The sequence below is a fragment of the Abramis brama genome (genome assembly GCF_963993115.1).
Source record: "Abramis brama genome assembly, chromosome: 12".
Taxonomy (NCBI): domain Eukaryota; kingdom Metazoa; phylum Chordata; class Actinopteri; order Cypriniformes; family Leuciscidae; genus Abramis; species Abramis brama.
The window spans coordinates 10600782-10625639 of NC_139974.1; the positions used below are offsets into that span (position 1 = coordinate 10600782).

The 24858-nt window shown below is 40.9% G+C and overlaps 1 protein-coding gene across 1 annotated transcript; it reads left to right on the forward strand.

Moving 5' to 3' along the window:
* The first annotated feature begins 258 nt into the window (after window positions 1-258).
* On the forward strand, window positions 259-17239 carry LOC311093069 (uncharacterized protein). Its single transcript, XM_084130186.1, has 8 exons — window positions 259-377; window positions 13809-14017; window positions 14111-14168; window positions 14291-14409; window positions 14518-14744; window positions 15134-15293; window positions 15694-15804; window positions 16204-17239. The coding sequence occupies exons 2-8, from the start codon at window positions 13816-13818 to the stop codon at window positions 16290-16292; spliced, it is 966 nt and encodes a 321-aa protein (XP_083986312.1). The 5' UTR covers window positions 259-377; window positions 13809-13815; the 3' UTR covers window positions 16293-17239.
* Window positions 17240-24858: the final 7619 nt, after the last annotated feature.

Sequence of the window (24858 nt, forward strand, 5' to 3'; positions counted from 1 at the left end):
AGAGGACTACTACGAACTACTGTATACTGGTTCATAATTAATGTGAATAATTCATAATGTATAGTATAAGGTAATGGTAACCCACTAGTAATGACTCAAGTATTCCCAAATCCTTCAGAAGGAACTTATTTGGAACAGTAAAGTTAAAAGCATGATAACTCCCTAAAGTTTAAAGGTTTTTAAGAATGTTGGGGTCCAAACAATGATGAAAGAATGTAAACTATCCCTTAAAAACACAGAATGTTCAATTGGTACTGCGATTTAATAAGTCCACACCCAAGAGTGAGTCTATTAAGCAAATCTAACGTCAGACATCTTACTCACTGTTCAACCAGACAGCTGAACTGACGACAGTGTTTTATCCTGAGAGATACAAGGTAACTCTTCCCTCCAATTATTCTGCTGCTTAAAGTTATCTGAATTCTACAACTTAATCTTAAGAGTTAATTAAGGTGTGTTAACATGTTGTGTCTGTAGTAAAAAAGTCTTGAATTGATTTTCTTTCTTTCTTTCTTTCTTTCTTTCTTTCTTTCTTTCTTTCTTTCTTTCTTTCTTTCCCGAAACAAACCACAAAAAAAAAAAAAAAACTATATATATATAAAAAAAACATTTGGCAAATTTAACCCTACCTTCATAATTATTTAGAGTAAAAATTTTTCTAAAGCAAGAAACTCAAGTAGGGTATGACTGATTTTTTTTTTTTTTTTTTTTTTTTTTGCTATAATGTGTTACTTTTGGTTATTAAAGTAAAATGTTTATGTTTGTTATAAAAACTGTTTATGTTTTATAAAAAAAATTTTTTGTTGCCATTAAGGCAAGTTTATACCAAAGATTTATGACGAGGCAAGCTGAAACTTGCAAAAGAATGTGGCCTGCAATATTCTAACACTGTCTCTATTGGGTGCATCCGAGGACACATCAAAGGGAATATTTCAAATTAATTTGTCCTGTATTCAGAGGTGGCGCAACCGCATGGAGTAATGAACAGGGCATCTGCATCAAGTGTAGACAGTATCTGTAGACACTCTTTGTTTTGACAGGGAACTAAGCTGAAGATTTCTCGCTGGTCTGTGAGAGCAGATCTGTCAATGGCTACTCAGTCCAAAAGTTTCATTACATGGAATGTTAATGGACTTAAAGAAAAAAAAGATCACAAATTTCAAGAATTACAAAATGCTGATGTTGTTTTTTTTACAAGAGACGCACATTGGAGAAGGAGATGAACATATTATAGAAGACCTAAAAAATGAGTGGCATGTTTTCTACACAAAGTTTACCTCCACTAGTAAGGGAACAGCCATACTAGTCAGGAAAAGACTAGATTTTGAATGTATAAGTGATGAAAAAGATAACTGTGGAGCTTATGTTTTGTTGAAATGTAAACTGGAAGGTCAGCTGTACACTCTGGTTAGTGTTTATAACCATTAAAAACTTTCACGTTACCTGCAGTCAATGACCACAGGGCTGCTGGTGATTGGTGGAGATTTCAACACGGTTTTCAATCCATTTATCGACAAAGACAATTCAAAAGGGGTGACAGACAGGCCAAACCACAGACAGCTGCGCTGTTGTGTGAATAAGTTCATGAAATCTCTTCAGCTAGTTGATGTCTGGAGAAGAACGAACCCTGTAAAGCAGGAGTATACATTCCACAGTCAAGTTGCGTCCAGGCTGGATTACTTTTTTATTCCAGAAGAATGTATGTGTTGCGAGTCAGAAGTTGTGAAATCAGAGACTCCTCCATCGTTCCCTTTCGTTGTCACTCCGAGTTACGTCGGATGACGATGAATGGGGTTTCGCTTAGAAAGCCTATCATCTTCGAGTATATAAAACAAGCCAATGGCAAAGAAATGCCATGGGTCTGCGGAATTTGCATAGCGTAACTCCGCCCCACCCTGGGGGTATATAAGGAAGTGCGCTGGCAACATGCAGATATGTTTTCGCTTCGGAGCCAAGTTTAGCACTTCACTCCACAGCCAAATTCCTGAGTATCATCTCTATTTCTCTTCGAGACGAGCCACTCTCCAGGTGTTGGTGTGACAGCGAGTTCCAGCGAGTGCACATTCCCTGCTTATCTGTGCAGTGATTTGCCAGTGTTTGTGTGTTCATCTCCCTGGTCACTTCAACACTTGTGGAGAAAATCTCCTTTCTAAAAGAGCTTGCACGCGGCACGTCTTTTTAAAGATGCCTCGCCCGTGCACTTCTGGTTGCGGTCTATACATTTCTGACTCTGATGGGAACAATCGCTGTCTTGTGTGTTTGGGCATTGATCACGCTAAGGCAGCGTTTGTGGATGAGTCATGTTCCCATTGCGGGAACATGCCCATCGCACGGTTGCGATCGAGACTCAGTGACCTTCATGGTAGAGTCCCCTCATCCGCACCCCGATCTACGAGCTCCGCGAGAGCTGGTACTTCGGATGGCGGCCAGGGTGATCTGAGGGTTACGGTGTGGAACAAAGCGCCGACTATTCCATGCTCCACACCGCCCTCTAGCACTGTGCAACCCGTGAGTGTTCCTAATGAGCCCGTAGTACAGTCCTCTGACTTGCCGGGCCCTATTTTAACGATCTGAAACGCAAGTGTCAAAGCGCAAAGCGCAAGTGACTTTGTGGGCGGGTCTTGGCGCTGTTGCTAGTTTCCCGGCGGGATAAATGACTCTTGCGCCAGGCGCAAATCTAAAATGGGTTGGTCTGAAGCAGCTTCATTATTCATAGGTGTGGTTTGGGCGTAACGTGAAATAAACCAATCAGAGCGTCATCTCACATTCCCTTTAAGAGCAGGCGCGTTTGTTCTAAAGCGGATTCCTATCAAAACGGCGGATTTGCCAGGCGCGCGCCAGGAGCGGTTCACAGCCGAGGAGAGCAACGCTCTCGTCAGGGAGGTTGGGGATGGAGAAACCCACCCAAATTAACTTCGGTTAAAAAGGCGTATGATAATTTGGGTAAATGTGTAAGCTAGATGTATGCTTTTATAATAAATTGTCTATCTATCTATCTATCTATCTATCTATCGTAATAATGTATGATTTGCAAAAATGAAAACTGCTGCTTCTGTGTAGATGAGAGAATCAAAGTGTATGCGCGTTGTGCACACGCTTCATTGATTATGGCCAAGCATGTGCCCTTAAAATAGCATATGAATAACATGCGCAACGCGCCACTGACTTTAAACAATTTTTTCCTGGTTAGTGGCGCAATTGTTTTCTAAACCTGCAAAATAGCATGAAGGAACGTTTGCGCCGGAACACACCTCCTTTTTTGCGCTGAACCGCCCAATGAGCGCAAGTTCATTCCCTAGTTTAGCGACGTGCTTCTGTGGAGGGAAAAACGCGCTTTGCGCGGGTGCAAAATAGGAATGATACATGCGTCGCTGTACAAAGTCAATTGCGCTGGGTGCAAGATAGGGCCCGCCGCGGGTCTCATTCGGCGCTCCAGAGGAAGATTTGATGTCGATCGCTGCATCACAAGGTGGGCAGGAGTCCTTGGGAAGTGACGATTCGGCTGTGCTGCCACCTTCGGGTGCTCCAGCATTGCCCGAGTCGGAGCCCGAGCTGACGGCCATGCTTTCCCGGGCAGCCGCGGCCATTGGTCTTGAGTGGTCCCCGCCACCTGGTCCAGTGCGCTCGCGGTTGGACGATTGGTTTTTGGGGCCGACCGCTGATCCCCGTCAGCGTCCAACCCCAATGCCTTTTTTCCCGGACGTGCATGAGGAGGTCACGAGGTCCTGGAAGGTACCCTTGTCTTCCCGCGATCGCTCGGCGGCCTCCTCCGCCTTTCCTCCTCCGCCTTTCCTCCTCTCGACCAGGCGGCTGCCAAAGGGTACACTGGGGTTCCCCAGGTTGAACGCTCTGTTGCCATGCAACTATGTCCTCAGAGTGCTTCTTCCCGCGGCGACCCTAAGCACCCCTCCAAGGCCTGTAGGTTCTCCTCCACGCTTGTGGCGAAGGCCTATAGAGCTGCGGGGCAGGCAGCTTCCTCACTGCATGCCATGGCGACACTCCAGGTCTACCAGGCCCAGATGTTGCGTGACATGCACGAGGGGAGGACTGACCCAGGGCTCTTCACTGAGCTGCGTGCCGCCACCGACCTTGCTCTCCGAGTGACGAAGGTGACCGCACGCTCCCTGGGTCAGGTGATGTCCACTTGTGTGGTCCAGGAGAGACACCTGTGGCTTAACCTGGCTGATATGCGGGAGGTTGAGCGAACCAGTTTCCTCGACACCCCCATATCCCAGGCTGGCCTATTCGGTGGGGCAGTCGAGGACTTTGCCCAGCAGTTCTCGACTGCCCAGAAGCAGACTGAGGCTCTAAAACATGTCCTGCCCCGACGGCCTGCTGCTGCCTCCACCCAGCCGTCGGCACAGGCGCCTCAGTCTGCTCGCCGCTGAGGACGCCCTCCTGCGGTTCCCCCCCCCTCCCGCACGGCCCCAGCAGCAACCTCCACCCGGGCCGCGTCGTGGAGGAAGCCGCAGGAAGGCGTCACAGCCCCCTCCAGCCCCGCGCCCCCCTAACACCAGGCCAAGCGGCGCTCCTGAACTTACAGCTTCCTGGACTGTCTCGCTGGGTCGCGAGGACCGTCAGGCTCGGCTACGCGATTCAAATCGCACGATCTCCTCCCCGCTTCGCGGGAGTCCGCTTTACTGTGGTCGGGGGCAATGCCCCTGTCATGAGAGCGGAGGTCGCCACCCTACTGGCGAAGGGTGCGATCGAGATTGTCCCTCCAGCCGAAATGAGGTCCGGCTTCTACAGCCCCTACTTCATTGTACCGAAGAAAACCGGTGGGTTACGACCGATCCTGGACCTGCGCATCTTGAACCGCTCCCTTCACAGGATGCCGTTCAAGATGCTCACGGCCAAATGCCGTTTCGAATGCGTGCGGCCGCAGGATTGGTTTGCCACGATCGACCTGAAGGACGCCTACTTCCATGTCTCCATTCTTCCTCGACACAGACCGTTTCTTCGGTTTGCTTTTGAGGGGCAGGCATACCAGTACGCGGTTCTCCCTTTCGGGCTAGCCCTATCTCCTCGCGTCTTCACGAAGGTCGTCGAGGCAGCCCTCGTTCCCCTACGGGAACAGGGGGTTCGCATCCTGAACTATATCGACGACTGGCTGATCCTTTCTCACTCTCGAGACCAGGTTTGCGAACACAGGGACTTCGTGCTCCGGCACCTAGCTCGTTTGGGCCTTTGGGTCAACTGGGAGAAGAGCAAACTCTGCCCCGTGCAGAGGATCTCTTTTCTCGGTATGGATATCGACTCGGTCGCCATGTGCGCGCAGCTTACGAGCAAGCGCGCGCAGTCTCTGCTGACTTGCCTTCACCAATTCGAGGGCAAGAGTGCGGTTCCACTGAAACTTTTTCAGAGGCTCCTGGGGCATATGGCATCCACAGCCGCGGTAACGCCGCTCGGATTGCTTCATATGAGACCGCTTCAGCTTTGGCTTCGCGATCGAGTCCCGAGGTGGGCATGGCAACACGGCACGCTCCGAGTCCCAGTGACTCCGACCTGCCGTCAAACCTTCACCCCGTGGACGAACCTCAGTTTTCTTCGGGCCGGAGTGTCCTTAGAACGAGTTTCCAGGCATGTTGTTGTATCAACAGATGCCTCCACCACGGGCTGGGGCGCCATGTGCAATGGGCATGCTGCCGCGGGCTCCTGGACAGGACCCCAGCGCCTTTGGCATGTCAATTGCCTCGAGTTGCTGGCTGTACGTCTCGCCCTGCACCGCTTTCGTGCGTTGCTCAGGGGTCGACACGTACTAGTACGATCAGACAATACCGCAACAGTAGCGTACATCAATCATCAAGGTGGTTTACGCTCCCGCCATATGTCGCAACTCGCTCGCCACCTCCTCATTTGGAGTCAGAAGCATCTGAGGTTGCTTCGAGCCATCTATATCCCGGGAGACCTGAACCAGGCGGCCGACGAGCTGTCTCGGCTTCAGCCTCTCGCTGGAGAATGGAGACTCCATCCCCAGACGGTCCAGCTGGTTTGGGATCAGTTTGGGGTCGCACAGGTAGATCTGTTTGCCTCCCACGACTCGTCCCACTGCGACCTGTATTATTCCCTGACTGAGGGCACGCTCGGCACGGATGCACTGGCGCACAGCTGGCCGCGGGGCCTCCGCAAGTATGTGTTTCCCCCAGTGAGCCTTCTTGCCCAGACTTTGCGCAAGATCAGGGAGGACGAGGAGCAGGTCATTTTGGTTGCCCCGTATTGGCACAACCGCACCTGGTTCCCAGAACTAGTGCTCCTCGCGACAGCACCTCCCTGGACTATTCCTCTGAGGAAGGACCTGCTTTCTCAGGGACAGGGCACCCTTTGGCACCCTCGTCTCGATCTTTGGAACCTCCACGTGTGGCTCCTGGACGGGACGAGGCAGGTTTGAGTACCCTACCACCAGCGGTGGTGGCTACCATCACTTCCGCTAGAGCATTGTCCACGAGACATGCCTATGCGTTGAAGTGGAAGCTCTTCGTCAACTGGTGTTCTTCTAAACAACAAGAACCCACGAAGTGCCCGATCAGTGTCATGCTTTCCTTCCTGCAAGAAGGGTTGGAGCGAAGGCTGTCTCCCTCCACCCTGAAAGTGTATGTTGCCGCCATTGCCGCACATCACAACGCAGTTGATGGTAAGTCTCTGGGAAAGCACGACCTGATCATCAGGTTCCTGAGGGGAGCGAGGAGACTGAATCCTCCTCGTCCTCCCCTCGTACCCTCTTGGGACCTCTCAGTGGTTTTAACTGCCCTGCAGAGTGCTCCCTTTGAGCCTCTGCAATCAGTGGAGCTTAAGTTCCTGTCAATGAAGACAGCGCTCCTGGTTGCTCTGGCCTCCATCAAGAGGGTAGGGGACCTGCAGGCATTTTCGGTTGACGAAGCGTCCCTGGAATTCGGACCAGCTAACTCTCATGTGATCCTGAGACCCCGGCCTGGATATGTGCCCAAGGTTCCTGTAGATTTAAAAATCATGGTTTCCCCATTATGGTTGAATCACGGAAGCCACACCAGTTACCTTTGCCAAGAGATATCAGTTTATTATGTATCATGTGTCAGACAAGGCTACATGAGAGGTCTTCATTCCAGATTTCGCTGTTCCCCATTTCTTTATCTTCTCATCCCATCATACTAGATGTAAATGGTTTCTCTGGCTTTATGTTTCTCTGCCATTATGCCTTTGTTTCTCAGTTTCCCATGCCTCTGTTTCTCTGCCTTATGCCTTTGTTTCTCATGCCATTAAGTTTCTCTGAGGTGGTACAGTAAGGTTGAGCTTATATACATTACAGAGCAGCTTCCTTTTAAGGTAACAAACTATGTTGCTTGAGCTTTAAAAATGGAACGTATATGTCATACGAACACATGGCACAATTCACTTCCATATTAATAAACTATCTTTGTTGTTTACATCTGCATCAGTTGAAAACATGTTACAGTATACACCCCTCTGTCTCCCTCTGTCTCTGACATATGATCTTCACATGCATCCATGCTATCTATAGTCTCTCATGCACTCAAACTGTCATGCACATAAAACTCATAACTCTATAAGATAATACAACTGATTATGAATATTAATAAAGAATAATAGTACAGATACATAATATTCAATAATAAAATAATGAAATTAAAATAATGAAATTATATTAAAAGATGAAATTTTATTTCCCTCCACTAGAACTACGACCGTAAGTTCCACACCATCATTCCCAGGTGGCCAGCCTATAGAAGTGATAGTGAGAAGAAATAGCAGACCAAGAAAATAGACAGAAAAGGATAGAAGAATAGAAACAGAAAAGAAAACAAAAACAAAACAAAGAACATAGAACCCAAACCCCATGTTATGTCCCCGTGTACTATGTGTATTTTAACGTCTATGTGTAAGCATTTAAAATGAACCCCAATCATCTAAGAAAAGAAAAACTAATAATTCTTCTACCAGTGCCTTGACTCGTTAAGTACTTAACTCCTCAAGTTCCCGGCCAAAACAACAAACCCAAAACAAACGTTGATGTTAAAAAGATCCTATCTCTTGGGGTTGAAAATCAGTAAATGAGTGTTCATTGTTTGTGGAGTTGTGTTTTGTAAGTAGTGTATAAAATCTCCTATTTCACTCCTTATGTCCTATTCTCAGTTCTATCCATTTGTCATCAAAGGAGCATTTCTAAAGTTATCTTTAGTTTAAAATAATAAATTAATTTATTCCCTGTTACCCAGACTTCTTTTGAATTAGCAAAAACAAAGTCTTCATCTTTAAACACCACCATGTGTCTTGGAATTATCCAATGCCATGTCTAATGATCTGAAATGTGAAAACTATGATAGAAATTAATTCAACATCATACAACCATCACATATTCAGGATCTAACACTTTTAGAATTTTTTTATAAGGCAACTAACACCATATTCTAAAATAAATTAACAATGTTTGTTTTGCTCTCCACATCATTAATGACAATTACCCTCATGGTCTCAGCTAGTTCTTGAAAACTCTTCCCATCAGCTCTTTTGTATATAATTTCCTTTCCTCAGGGTGTTGTCCCCTGGCATAGTTACATCAAATTATGACACTTGTCACAATGAAATACAAACCATTCAAGGAATGCGGTCTCTGGTGATCAGGCATTGGAGAGCTCACTTTTTTGGAGGGCAGACAACTGTAACCCTCAATGATGCTGTTGGCCTAACAAACATCTGCTCAACCATACCCATCTCACATCTAACACCCCCCTTCAGGGTAGGTTCCCAGTGGCGGTGACCCCCCTGAATTAGGTTGTCCTCCGTTGACCAAAAAAGGATCTTACCCGTCTTTGAGAAATCACCCCATTTACACTGGTAACCGCTCCTTCCCATTAGGAAATTTTTAACAGGTATTTTCCAGAGCTCAGGAAAGTGCATTCAAGAGCCACCAGAGTCATTTGGAATGGCTAATAGTGCAAACATGGAGATAAATCAATGATAGTATTTAATCACTAGAATCCATCAGACATCTTCAAACATCAACATAGCAATGCTGAGTTTATACTCAGTGAATTTAGTTATTACAACAATTAATTCAGTGTAATGTTCTGTTACATCAATAACCGGAACCAATCAATAACTGGAACCATCAGTCCTGTACATGGTGAAGACAAAGATGAGACAAAGAAGTTACTGGTCATGGAATAAAAATGGTCACTTCTATCATTTAAGGTAGAATATCATTAAAACATTTAACTCCCAATTGCATATATTATTTCTTTAAAAATCTCTGTCTATAATTTCCAACTGAGACGCTGTGCTCATTCTAGATAGCTTGTTACTTATGACACAGGCTCAAATAACAAAATCTAAATGACTTTGAATAAGAGAAAAACTCTGAGAGAATGTCAAGACTGCCTCAGAGTAATTCTGCATTTACAATACTTTTATAATTTCATTCTACTCACTTTTTACTCTGACCTAGTCAGAAATAATATGTATTCTAAATAAACATCTTTGTTTATACTTGTAATTTTCCTTATATATTTTCCAACTCACATTCTTATGGAGTCATTATCTATAATTTTCATCAGCTTGTACTTGTCAATTAACTATAAAACTATCATCATAGATCTTTCCTTCAAATTAATTCCTTAATTTCAATCTTTTGATGTTATTTTATCTCCTGTTCTTCTTCAGAAAAAAACTTAAATTTTGTAATGTTAAACAATGATCAACTTTCAAACTCACATTAACACCAGAAATCTGCTAAAAAGCTTAGCTTGTTTCTGTTTTTCTCTTCAAATACCCAGAAGATAATGTTTTGCTATACAATTACCTTTGTGTATTCTAGAGAAGCAACAGACTTTCTATTTATATCTCTCTGTGTGTGTGTGTCTAAAGGAGGGTATAGATTCCAAAGGAAGGGCTGCTTCACTCTCCCTTCTCACTCGATGAACAAAATTAACCCTTATATTTTCATTTATCTTTTTAATTTCTTTTTTCAGTTTAACTCAGATCAGTTTCTTTTTTCTTTTTATTTTTTTATCTCAGATTAATTTCTTTGAATTTTCTCTTTCTTTTTCCTCTAAGCTTGCTCAGAATAGTATCCTCAAATATTTGAACGGCACCTTCATACATGTATGACTCCAGTGTGTTAATGTTTTAGAGCTTTTTTTAACCCTTTCTCTGAGGGGCTCGCCACTCTTAACCACTCCTGTCATCAAGTATCGCTGCCTTTTCATACTTGTATTACTCCAGCGTATTAATGTTTTAGAGACTATTTTTACCCCTTTGGAACTCGCCACACTTAACCGCTCCTGTCTAACAAGTATCCTATCAAATTTTCTAGCTTAACCGTCTTACAGCTAATTTCCCGAATTTTTGACTAGATAGTCTTCTTTCTAAAAAAGATCTATCTCTATAACAGCATATCAAATACTTTAGAGATTTACTTTTCAGAGGAACTTAAATTAGCCAAATTAAATTTAATTACTTAATTTAATTCCAATTTTACCATGTCTGACACATGTTTCTTGGCAACACAACTGGTAATTTAAATAGCACAGTTCTTTTAAGAAGTTTCAGTCTGTTTAATCATCAGGCAGACCTATAATTACTTTATAAAAATAAGGTCTTACCTGAAATGATTAAAATTGATCCTGAAAATATCAATCCTGTTCGTGTGACGCCAATTGTAGATTTAAAAATCATGGTTTCCCCATTATGGTTTAATCACGGAAGCTACACCAGTTACCTTTGCCAAGAGATATCAATTTATTATGTATCATGTGTCAGACAGAGAGAAACAGGCATACAAGAATAAGGCTACATGAGAGGTCTTCATTCCAGATATCTCTGTTCCCCATTTCTTTATCTTCTCATCCCATCATGCTAGATGTAAATGGTTTCTCTGGCTCTGCCTCTGTTTCTCTCTTTCTCATGCCATTATGCCTCTGCTTCTAAGTTTATCTGAGGTGGTACAGTAAGGTTGAGCTTATATACATTACAGAGCAGCTTCCTTTTAAGGTAACAAACTATGTTGCTTGAGCTTTAAAAATGGAACATATATGTTATACGAACACATGGCACAATTCACTTCCATATTAAGAAACTATCTTTGTTGTTTACATCTGCATCAGTCGAAAACATGTTACAGTGTACACCCCTCTGTCTCCCTCCGTCTCTGACATATGATCTTCACATGCATCCATGCTATCTATAGTCTCTCATGCACTCAAACTGTCATGCACATAAAACTCATAACTCTATAAGATAATACAACTGATTATGAATATTAATAAAGAATAATAGTACAGATACATAATATTCAATAATAAAATAATGAAATTAAAATAATGAAATTATATTAAAAGATGAAATTTTATTCTTCAGTTCCCACCACTCCCTTTCGAGACCAGGTGGTGAATCTGCAAGTGCTGCCCTTGGAGGAGGCAGACCCAGCCTTGGCACTGCTCTGTCCAGTACGCACCCTCCGTGCTTACGTAGACAGAACTCAGTGTTTCAGGTCCTCAGACCAGCTCTTTGTCTGTTATGGTGGGAAGCTGAAGGGAAAGGCTCTCTCCAAGCAAAGGTTGTCCCACTAGATAGTAGACGCCATTGCTTTGGCATACCAGCAGCAAGGTCGACCATGCCCCCTTGGTGTGACGGCCCACTCCACTCGGAGTGTGGCATCCTCTTGGGCTCTAGCACATGGCGCCTCGCTAACAGACATCTGTAGAGCTGCAGGCTGGGCGACAGCTAATACTTTCGCGAGATTCTACAATCTCCGAGTAGAGCCAGTTTCTTCTCATGTACTCGCTTCAACTAGCCAGTACTAGATTCTGCTCAGGTGTCTTCGCTTGCTCGCCATTACTCTCCACGGACGGGATACGTGCGATATTTTCCTCAGGTGAGCCTAATAAGCCCTGAGTCTCCTCCAGCACTGACAACGTCAACGCCAGAGTTATGCCCCTGGCAGCTTTCGCGCTTGGCTAGGTGCTTCCATGTGCATGGTTCCCCCTCTGGGCGACCCCCACATGTGTATTTCCACTGTAAGCCTCTCTGAGCATGTGTCTTTCCCTTGGCAAGCCACCTTGCCACCCCTGGGGTTGAAATATTCCACCTGCGGCTGGACACCCCAGTGATTCTCCATATGTAGCCCTTCGGGGTCATATGTGTATTCTAAGTCCCCCCTTCGGGTTGGGCATGATTGCATATTTCCACTGAGATATGCTTCCCAGTGTACCTTGGTATTCCTGTGTTAAGTAGGAATCCTTCGTCCGTGCCAGTCTCACGACAGGGAGCTCAGACTTATGCAGGGCACTGGAAGACAGTCGAGAGGTGGCGTGATTACACTGGGAACCCCATTCGTCGTCATCCGACGTAACTCGGAGTGACAACGAAAGGGAACGTCTCAGTTACGTATGTAACCCTCGTTCCCTGAGTAGGGAACGGAGACGTTACATCTCCCTGCCACTTCCGCTGTACCGCTGGAACGCCTGAGTTCAGTCTCGGCTCCTCAGCGAAGACATATCTGCATGTTGCCAGCGTACTTCCTTATATACCCCCAGGGTGGGGCTGAGATACGCTATGCAAATTCCGCAGACCCATGGCATTTCTTTGCCATTGGCTCGTTTTATATACTCGAAGATTATATGCTTTCTAAGCGAAACCCCATTCGTCGTCATCCAACGTAACGTCTCCGTTCCCTACTCAGGGAACGAGGGTTACATACGTAACCGAGACGTTCTCTGTCCTTAGAGATCAACAATGTTCCGACAACCCTTTTTCAGAAAGATCACCAGATACAATTAATGCTGAATCTAAAAATCAAAGATCTTTTGACAGATGAGACGGGTTCATCGCTGGGTGAAGAAAGCTCACATGCAGTCAGTGAGATTGACATCGTATCAGCTGTACAATCTCTTCAAGTGTCAGACACACCGAGACCAGACGGCATCCCAGTTTCTAGATGATTTCTTGGAGTCTCAGTCAAAGGGTCTTGGACCAAAAAATTCAGCTTCTGTCATGATCACTTCTAAAACACTCTGCACTCAGATACATTTGTCTTGTATTAAGGATGAGATAGAAGAGCAAAAACGGTCAAACCCGACTCTGTATCAAGATTTCCTCATTGTGAAAAACCTTCTCAGAGATGCACCAGAAACTGAATCTGTAGATGTTTCAATTGAGAAAGACAAACTGCTGGATCAGGGCTGCCCTTTGACCCCAGTTCTCATTACACTGGCTCTGAAATGCTTTGCCTCCACAATGTTAACTGGATGTTTAAAACAGAATGATATTCTCGTTTTTAAATAAAGTGTGATACTTTGCATCCAACCTGAGGACCTTGAGAAAGTAATTACAGCTGTGAAGAGCAGAGATAAAGAAGTATATGACACTGTGGAATTATTCAGAGGAAATGTTAACGATGAACAATTAAAGTGCTTGGAAAATGAGACTGAGGATGAGGCATCAGACAAATGCTTAAAAACGGGTGAAGGCTATGTTGATGAGTGTGATTTTTTGTCTAATGAGGGAAAAGACATTTCAATGGAGAGTGATGGAAGGTGAGGCTCATGAAGATGACCAAGATTTAATTAGCTGATTTTACTTTCTGCAATTAACATAAATTATTAAATGTATAGATGTATGTTTAGACATCTACTGATTAAATAACACAAGGCTAGATCAGTTAATGGGACGATAATTTCTGTGTATATTTTCAAGAAATAAATCCTTTCACAACTTTAAGATGATTTGATTGGTCAACTTTCCAATTTACTATAAAATATTTATTTTTCAATTAGGGCTAAATATCCTGTCTTGTTTTTTCCCCCCTCTTTTTTTAGGCAGATCATGTATGCAGTTGTTACCTTGCAAGACTCAGACGAAGTGATGGTGGTATCATCACACTGGTTGAGCTCAGACAAGAAACAAAGTTACTGGCCTCCATTCAGATCACCAGAGAAGTGCATGCAAGCTGTTCAGAACAGACTTAAACCTGAAACAGGAGGGAAACCATGGGAGAAATTAAATATTAGCTTTCACAAAGAACATGGTAACATTTACAATTTTTAAAATAACTGTTTAAATTTAGGTATCTTTACCATTATTTTTACTATAATATAATAAAATATGTATCTTATTGCAGTCACTTTCGACAAGGCAATAGAAGCGAAAAAAGAAATTGAAGAACAGAAAGAAAAATGGTACCAAAAACAAACATTTTGTTTCCAATCAAAATAGTTCAAAAGTTTTGACCCATGAGAAGGTAAAATAATTAATTTGTACTTTTTTGTTTAAAAACGCATTTGTTTGCTTTCAAATAAAGGCCACTTCTAGCCGGATTCCCTGGAATACTAAAAAGACAAAAGCTTGAAAGCATGCAAGCAATGTTACAACCACTTCCTCCTGTACCAATTCCATCTACATCCAGAATGCCAGCTAATGGTGAGTCAACTTCTTTTGTCATAATCAGTTGGAAAAGTGTATTTTTTTCTTTTGTATAAAAAAAATACACACACACACACACAAAAAAAAAATCATTTTACACAACAGACAAGGATGATCTCCTCCATATGCTGAGAGACATCAAGAGCACAGTCCAGGGAAACTCTGACATGTTAAAGAAACTACTGAAAGACAATACGGCTTCTGAAGTCCCCAGCAGTACCAGCTTGCCCACTAAAAATGTCAAAACAAGCCTAAAACTGCCTCTTAAAACCTTTGAAGATGTGGAGAGGATTGAAAGAGAGCTCAACACTGCACCATCACGCAAAAAATATGTGAGTCAACACAGAGTTTATCAAGAATTTTAAGGGATTCTGTACACTCAGCCGGTCAATATCACCAAATAAACCTTACTGGAAATGTCTTAAAGACGTTTATTTTGCAATAATGACAGACTGACTGTACAAGTTGCCCTACTTGTTCTATGATTTACCAAAAAAAGGGAAAGAAAATATTGATTGGAGTCCAAATTATTTTATGATCTCACTTGTAGACGAGCTTAAATTGTTTAAGAGCAATAGCCCAGGCAGACAACAGCATAGTCGTCCGTATACAACATATTTGACAATTCAATGCCATTGATCAATTAGAATCAAATATTGCAGAGATTTGTAATTAAAATAATCAATAAACTGTAATAAAATTCTCACTATTTTCTTCACAGATACAATATTTGTCAGGGCTTGGAGGCTTTGGAGACAAGGACGTGATTAAGAATATTATGCAGCAAGTCCTAACAGATGATCTGGCTAAGGAGTTCAACTGGCTGGGGAGAGGAGATAAAAGGCCCTTATCTAAGCTCATTTTAGCAGATGTTATCAGAGGTAAACTCACTGCTACATGAACACTTCCCACATACTTAAAATATTTGTTTTTATTAATATTATGTCTGCATTTGTCTTCATTTTCAAATCAAAATTTCAATGGAATAAGCTTAAAACATATTTTAAAGCTCTTCAATTTGACCAATTTATCCCTAAGAGCATTTAGGCCTTGGCAATACTGTATAGGGAGGAAAAAAATCGCATTACGATTTTCTTTTATGGAAATTGCGATTGCAATATTATTTGCAATTTTGGCAATTGTTCTTCCTTACATGCTATGTTCAAAATCTTATTTTAGTGTACAAGAATACATGTAATAGTATTAACAGCTTGATAAATACAATGTAATATCATACATCTAAAAGACTATAAAGTTAAGAGGCTGCATTTCCTTTTTCAGAGGCTGCATTGAAAAGAAATGTAACCGTGGTCGACTGTGAAACTGAAATGAAAAAATATCTGGGTAACAAAGCTAATCGATTAGGTCGGAAGAGACCAAGAGAACAAGGAGGTGAGTGATAGATAGTATGTCAATGCACTCATGGGACTATATTTTAGATACAGATGGACTCCTGTCCTGACATACTTCCAGGAATTTCCTTTGTTATTTGATTTTAATTTCACTTCCATTTAAAAATAAATCATGCAATATTGGATGCTTATATGAAATACATTCTGCAGTGTTTAGCGGTCTCTAAACCATCTAATGCATATAGCAATTTTCCCCCCTAAGTAAGTTTTAAAACACCAATCGAAAGGGCTGGGAAAATGTAAATTAGTTACTTGAGAAATGCATGCTATTGGCTGATCTTCTCATGGTCTTCTTTTAGCCAATGGCTAAATCTATATCTAAATCTATACCTTGTTTAATTATCATTTTTATATATTGTATAAATAATTCTCACTGCAGGTCTTGGGCCTGAGATCTTTAATGTGGCTTCTTCCTCACCGATGGACAACCAGCCAAAGAAGGGAATAACTTGGAACCTTTTTGGATGACTGAGTTTTTGATCATGAATCCCTCAGCTCTCATCTAACTGGAAAAAAAAAACTTTATATACTGTATATATATATTGAAAAAATGTGTAATACTGCCATATTACAGCATCAACTTGACAATATTAAGTATTAAATCAATATAAAAAAAAAACAAAAAAAAACTAAATGTATACAGCTTTGGTTTTATCAAGCTATTTCTGTCTTTTACAATGTTTATTAAATTACATGTAATGATTCCATTTAAAATAATTAAATATTACAGGTTATTTCTTCTCTACCCATGCTTTTGACTTTTTTGCTAGTATCATATATAATGAATTTGAAATTTGAATAATTTGAATAATTTGAAAGATATTATGAACCTACAAATACACTTCCAGATACAGTACATACACACGCACACACTTACACAGAGGCCCGAAGCGCAAAAGACAGAAAGGACGGAAGAATGCCCATGGGAAACAATGTCGACACCGGAAGCCTCCTTGACTGAGGCAATAGAAGGCTGATGTCACATGATTTAGTTCCTCTGGGAAAAAAACAAACAAGAAATTGCATAGGAACAATGTAACCCAGGTCTGTATAAATATGACTGCTTTTTGACTGTTAGTTGTTGCATTTTTGATTGTGTTGTTGTGTACATCCCTGGTGAGAAATTAGTTCTCTTCAAGTTCAGTTTATTAACTGAAATTCTTTTTGCTCAAACTGCTCTGCTCTATTATCTTAACTTGAATAGCTCGGATGAGGACAAGTTATTTTTTACATCTATTGCTTGAACTGCTTACAAGGTAAATAGCCTGTGTAATTTTCCACTTATACAGGACTGCCCTGTTGAGATTGGATAAGCTGAAGTATTATAACCTGTAACCTTTTGATATATTGCTACAATTATTAATCATTGTGTAACCAGCATTTTTATCTTTTGTTCAAATAAATTTTTATTTTATAAAGACAAATACTGTTCAGTTTTACTTCAGCTTACAAAGACAGTTCTATAAGTAATAGAAAGAGCATTATAGTATATCTTGCAAGACCAAGGACAACGAAGGATCCAGGAAAGATTCTGCTGGAGGGTAAGCATGAATTTGATCAATAGGCCTAGTTGTCAATGATTGTTATTTTTTCATGAAGATGTAGGGACACACCTAGATTTACTGGTATAGGCTAAACAAGCTAGTGAGGATTTAATCCTATTCTGACCTGACAGCAAAAGACCACCTAGCTACTAGGGGTTCTTCAGGACCTGAGATGAATACCAGATCTCTCCACAGTATCGATATACATAGCTCAAAATGTATGTGTAATTCACACCTTTTTGTGTAATGCACACACAAGGCAATGATACTGAAGGGGTGGATTCTTGAATCCACTGCTGCTTCAATATACACTATTCAGCCAAAAGTTTTGGGACGTCAGCCTTTACATGCAAAAGAACTTTAATGACATCCCATTCTTAATCCGTAAGGTTTAATATGGAATTTGCCCGTCCTTTACAGCTATAACAGCTTCAACTCTTCTGGGAAGGCTTTCCACAAGGTTTAGGAGTGTGTTTACGGGAATTTTTGACCGTTCTCTTATAAACGCATTTGTGAGGTCAGGCACTGATGTTGGATGAGAAGTCCTGGCTCGCAGTCTACGCTCTAATTCATCCCAAAGGTGTTCTATCGGGTTGAGGTCAGGACTCTGTGCAGGCCAGTCAAGTTCCTCCACACCAAACTCGCTCATCCATGTCTTTATGGACCTTGCTTTGAGCACTGGTGCGCAGTCATGATGGAACAGGAAGGGGTCATCCCCAAACTGTTCCCACAAAGTTGGGAGCATAAAATTGTCTAAAATGTCTTGGTGTGCTGAAGCATTAAGAGTTCCTTTCACTGGAAGTTAGGGGGGTCAAGCCCAACCCCTGAAAAACAACCCCACACCATAATCCCCCCTTCACCAAACTTTACACTTGCCACAATGCAGTCAGGCAAGTACCGTTCTCCTAGCAACCGCCAAACCCAGACTCGTCCATCGGATTGCCAGACAGAGAAGCGTGATTCTTTACTCCAGAGAACACGTCTCCGGGGCTCTAGAGTCCAGTGACTGTCACTTGGTGATGTAAGGCTTGGATGCAGCTGCTCGGCCATGGAAACCCATTCCATGAAACTCTCTACGCACTGTTCTTGAGCTGATCTGAAGCCCACATGAAGTTTGGAGGTCTGTAGCTATTGACTCTGCAGAAAGTTGGCGACTTCTGCGCACTGTGTACCTCAGCATGCGCTTGTCACAGTTGGGTTCTGTTTAGTTTGGACTTGTCTACCTGTCATCATGTCACGTGTCATTATTAGTTCATCTGTCTTACCTGTTACCTCGTTAGTCTTGTCAGCTGTGTCTCGTTTCCCTGATCTGTTTCCCCATGTATTTAAGCCCTGTGTTTTGCCTTGTTTATCATCCATTTTTAGTTGTATTTAGAGTGTGTGTGTTCCTGCCTGCCTGCCTTAGAATAGTATTATTGTAGTAAAACGTTTGATTTGGAGCTCTGTGCCTCTTCGCCTTCTTCTGCCTGCACCACACCGTGACAGAACAACGAACCGCCCAACATGGAGGATAGGGTAAGAATCATCCTCCTTGCTCAAGAGAGCTAAAACGTATTTTCTTTTGTTAAGAAACGGTGTCTGGAGAGCATCGTGCCCTGATCCGGAGCACAGCCAGAGCCAGGGAATCTTCACGTCCTGCCTGACCAGCCTGATCTTCACGTCACACCTGACCAGCCGGATCTTCACGGCTCCACCTTGATTTTATGTGGCCTAACATTTTATGGCTGAGTTGCTGTTCCTAATTGCTGCACTTTGTTATAATCCCACTAACAGTTGACCGTGGAATTTTAGTAGTGAGGAAATTTCACAAATGTGACCCTGGACAAAACCACATGGGTAATTTTTTTTTTTGATTTATACATCATTATACATACTTTATTTATACATACATTCCATTGATGTACAGTTTTTTAGGATAGGACAATATTTGTCCGAGATACAACTATTTAAAAATCTAGAAACTGAGGATGCAAAAAAATCAAAACATTGAGAAAATCGCCTTTGAAGTTGTCCATTTATGTTCCCGATTGTGATGCATTCACTCACAAAAATAAATGTTTTATATATTTTTACAAAATATTACAAAATATCTTCATGGAACATGATCTTTACTTAATAGCATAATGATTTTTGGCATAAAAGAAAAAATCGATCATTTTGACCCATACAATGTATTGTTGGCTATTGCCACAAATATACCAGTGCGACTTGTGACTGGTTTTGTGATCCAGGGTCACATATGATCTATGTTTGGATTAATATTTGCCCATAAAGACTATATAGTAGGTAAGTATGCGGATGCAACCAAAGTTTTACTCTTAGGCTACTTCACCAATAAAAACAAAAAAACTAAAGTAATTTTTTCTTATGGTTTAAATTGAATCATCAATGGTCAGCAGCAAGTACATTGGTCAATAAAGTGAGATTAAATGCATACAAATATTTGTTTTATTTAATATATTTAATTATTGGAGGTTTGTGTAATATTCTTTGAGGAATACTGGATCTTTTTCTTTTTTTTTTGCCAGTAAGCTGCATAGTTCAAGTTCAACATGCTTTATTGTCATTACAACCATACAACAATAGTGTACAGCAAAACGAAATTGCGTTTCTCCAAGCTCAAATGGGCAAGGTAAGTACAAGCATAGATAAGAAAACAAGATAAGGGTAGTACAATCAGGACAACAACAGGTGGACATAACATATTTAGATTTTATTTAGATAGACCAAATAAATCAACATATAAGACAATCAAAACTAAATACTAAAAATATACAAAAATTATATAAATACTATATAGTGCATATAGTAGTATGTGATTCATGTACATGCACATGTATCAACAATCCAACAGCCAGCATATCTGTGTATTTTATTGTGAGTTAAAGGGATAGTTCACCCAAAAATGAAAATTGAGGGTGAGTAAATCATGGGATAATTTTCATTTTTGGGTGAACTATCTCTTTAAGTACACTTAATTTTTGTTAGGGTTAATAAAAAAAGCGGTAACACTTTAGAATACTGTATCTTACTTACTGCATAACTAATAAGGGATTATTGAAGAAATAATAGGTAATTTTTCATTAACTACTTCTTCACTACTGTTAACTACTAAGAAAGATGTGTTAGCTAATCAGTATGTAATAGAATTTTATGGTTGTGTTAAGTATCAGTTAGTTAATCAATAACTAATGAATTATGTCATATCTCCTGAAGAACTACTATTAATTATCTACTACCGTATATACCCGACTATAAGACAAGGTTTTTGTCCTAAAAATAGGCTGAAAAATGGGGGGTCGTCTTATATTCGCAATATAGACAAAATCACGGGGGAAAGGGAGAAAGAACAACGGAATTAATATGAAATAGTGACTGAAACGCGACCCATTAAGACAAAACCAGCTCTCCCTTCCAACATGTTAATCTGCACAAAAATCCTGATAATCGAGCCGTTAACTGAATTAAAACGCTGCTCCTCTCTGCCGCGCGAGACGCAGAGCGAGAGAGAGGTGCGCGAGCGAGACGCAGAGCGAGCGAGAGAGAGAGAGAGAGGTGCGCGCGCGAGACGCAGAGCGAGAGAGAGAGAGAAAGGTGCGCGCGCGTGCTGGAAGAGAGAGAATGAATTATCACAGCAATTTTCAAATAAAATTATTTTCTGTTGAAAACCAGAATTTTTCCACAAAAATCTCTTTTTGTCCCAAAAATAAGTCTGGAAAATGGGGGGGTCGTCTTATATTCAGGGTCGTCTTATAGTCGGGTATATACGGTAATTAAGGTTCAAGAAAAATAACTTTGAAGTAACTAATGAACAGTCATACAAAACTACATTGAGTTGTGACCTTCCTTATTTACTAATGTTATTAATAGAAGAAAATACAATTTTAATCAGGTTTTGGCCTATGTGGTTTTGTGAGTGTGTTCTGTAAGAAATAAACTTCAGAAAGGAACCCCACTCAAGTGCCTTGCCTTAACTAACCTTAGATTAGTTTTTATATTGTATATACAGTACTGTGTGTGTCTGTATTCCTCAGCATAGAATGCCATTGAGTAAATTCATGTATTTGAGGCAACGACTAAGGGAAACTGAACATGTAGGGAACTTATTAGTAATTAATAAATAATTGTTAGATAATTCTTCAGGAATTACTTAGAACCTGAAACAGTATTCTAAAGTGAAAATATAGGGAACCCATTAGTAATTAATAAAGAATTACCACATACTTCCCACTCAAATCAAACTTACTGTAAAAAAAAAAAAACACTATTAACGTAATCATCTTAACTTTTGTAAAATACATGACAATGACTCGTTTAGGGTACATTATATCTTCCTTTATTTCAGATAAGGACATTTCTTAATACAGCTTATTTTATTTTGTTTTTGTCACGGTTAATCGATCCGTGTGTTCATCACCCGTCACTGTTCTCCCGTTTCCACGGTAGTAGTGCTGGATCTCTTGCGGGAGCTGGGCTCGTGTTTGGCGGGGAAACTGCTAACTTCAGACCGCCGCCGAAAGATGCTGTGACTCCATAACCTGCCCATAAACAAACAGTGCACAGCTCTGAGAACATATTTTAACATCTGATGTAAATAGATTTAGTATCTTTAGAAATACAATTATTTGTTTTATGCAAGGGATCAGGGCTGCGTTCTCCGAAACTATAACGCTACGTCGTTCTTAAGTTGTACCTTAAGAAGTACCTTATCGTTAATACGTGTTTTCCGAAACCTTCTTAGTTAAGTATACCTTCTGTTAGTCATACGTTCGTAAGCAGGGACGTGCACAGACATTTTGAGGGGCAGGGGCTCAAGTGAAATAAAGGGCACTTCTCATAATCACGTATTTTTTTCTTTTTTTAAACAAAAAAGTATATATATTAATGTAACTCTGACTTCCTTTTTAAAAAAAATATTTAAAAAGTTAATTAATTTTATCTTCCTCAAACTCATGCAATTGTTTCATTTTCAAAAGATGTCTACAAAATAATCAGTTCACACAGAAACCATGGTCTCATAGTATTCACTAGGTTTATAGAGCAGCAAAGGAAACCATTCCAAAATGTGCATGTTTTGAAAACATTTTCTATGCTACTAGTTTCAAGTATATATTTAGAATAACCTAAATAACTGCATCAAGCAGAGGGGCGTGCTTTACTAATAATTTGTTTATTTTTGCACAAGGCACTACATCATTTTAATTATTTTGGTGTTATCAGAATACATAACGCTTTAAAATCAACACAAATATTCACTCTAAACTGAAGAGGGCTGTTGCTGCTATTTTGTTACAGATAGCAAAATCTGCCAATTTATTAATTACTCATAAATAAAAAGTTAATTTATAAATATGGTTATTTTTAAAGTTTAATGTTAACTTATTTCTACTCCGTTTTATTTATTAATGTACCAGATGCAGTTGCTCAGATTTACTACATTTTTTAGAGTGTATCCTCCATCTGTTTGCATCTGTAGATTTCTTCTAAATTCACCAATTTAGATTTCTAAATTTCAGGGGGAAAGACTCTTGATGTAAGTCATTAACTGAGGACGATCTGTATGCAAATTAGGCGTCAACTAGTTAAAATGCGCACATTTGCATCTAATTGACAGGGCAATGCAGGTAAATGATATATGATATAATGATATAAATGATATAAAACCTGGTGGTGATATATGCTTATTTTATAACTAACTTATTTTATTACATGGCTTGGTTGAATTCCAATGTAGAATGCGGTGTGTTATTTCTTGATATCAGAGCGCTGTGCGGAGTATAACAGACCGTTGCCATGAAAAACAGAGCGTTGCTATGGACTCACAGGATTCTAACCATAGAGACGGAGCGTACTATTTTCTTTAGCGGAAGCAATACAATCGGGTTTAAATCAATAAACTCCCTTTTAAATCAATATTTTGTGTCAAATTAATTATTTATTTGGTAAGTAGCCATGTAATAAGCGGGATAATGTATAGCGATTATCCCTTTCACATTAGCTAGTCTAGTAACTTAGCTCATGAGGCATGCATGCTAGCAAAACACAGGTTAACTATATTTGTCTTTGGCTAATCAGCAGTAAATTCGAGCCTCGTCGAGGCACTAGTAAATGCCACTGGTAAAAAGTTTAATCTTTTGTTCATCGCCAGCGCCACTCACCTCAGCACAAGCCAAGAAAAACACTGCTGGGAGGGGCTGCTGCTGCCTGCAGGTGTGTGTGTGTGTGTGTATGATGTGAGAGAGAGAGGGAGTGCTTCAGAACTCCTGACTTGATATTAAGATATACTATTCTTATATTTGTTTGACAGGGAAGCTGTGCGCAAACAGGAATATATATTATAAAAAAAATTTTTTTTTTAAAAGCACCCCGGAAAAAAGGGCACTTTCTCTCCAGGAATAAAAAGGGCAGGTGCTCAAGCCCCCTTTGATGTCTATGTGTGCACGTGCCTGTTCGTAAGGTTGGTCTGGAGCGCTCTTAGCTATACCTTATCGCTGCTGACGGTTCATACCGCTAGTGGCCACCACTACGCAAAAAGCTTTTTTACATCGCAGTTTAATTACACAGAAAATTTTATATGAATCTGATTTAGTATTAAAATTAAATTTTTACTTTACTTTAAAATTTTACACATAAAATACTTAAGTTGTTATAGCCTACACCCAGTGTATGGAAGTGTTTTCATTAATAAAGTTTCCATACACTAATGGTTGTTAGCTTTTTTAATTACTATCCTAAGGCACATCAGCTGGCGAACCATTTGACAGAAAAGGCTTAGGAGTCTATATAAAGAAAGATGAGTTTACACAAACTTTATAGCTATGGCAGCGAGACAGCGAGTACTTGTTTTAAATCAAAGACGGCGCCGTCCGCGGAGCCAGTTAGTGTATGTCAACTACATGGCTGGTGGATAATCAGCATACGTTGTGGAGAACATTAATACACTTATGGCCGTGAGGGTTTGGGATTGCACACTTGCTAAATTATAAACACATACTCATATTTATTTCTGCATGTACATATTTCAATGAGCCCCGATAAATGCAGTTTGTACTATTTCTAAAACGCTTCTTTATAAAGAACATTGTTTTCTCAATACTTTACCTATACCGCTGTGAAGGAAAGAGCGCACAATCGATCATCGAGGCATCGATATCAACCTATTCAGCACCTCTACCATGGACAGCACCTGCTAAGGTCGAACTTAAGAAGGTTTACCTTAAGCAACATCCTAAGGTATAGTTCGGAGAACACACGTAGGTAATGTATACCTGTAGTTAAGGTGTACCTTTTGAGTCTTCGTAGCGCGCTAAGAGACAACGTTATCGGAGAACGCAGCCCAGGCGTTTCCATCACGCAAAAAAGACCAACGCGTTAGCTAGGTAGGCTAACTGACATCGCGTCCTTGTATGTTGCTTTCATAAAATAAAATGATTTACAGCACAGTAATGATTTTATAGATTAAATGAAACGTACACAAACCTGTATTTCGC

Bases quoted from the DNA above. Each gene is read 5' to 3' on its own strand.
- LOC311093069 (XM_084130186.1), top strand. From the start codon at position 13,816: ATGTATGCAGTTGTTACCTTGCAAGACTCAGACGAAGTGATGGTGGTA. The intron at 14,410-14,517 runs GTGAGTCAACTT...TTTACACAACAG, and splicing joins ATCCAGAATGCCAGCTAATG to ACAAGGATGATCTCCTCCAT. The intron at 15,294-15,693 runs GTAAACTCACTG...TTCCTTTTTCAG, and splicing joins TTTAGCAGATGTTATCAGAG to AGGCTGCATTGAAAAGAAAT.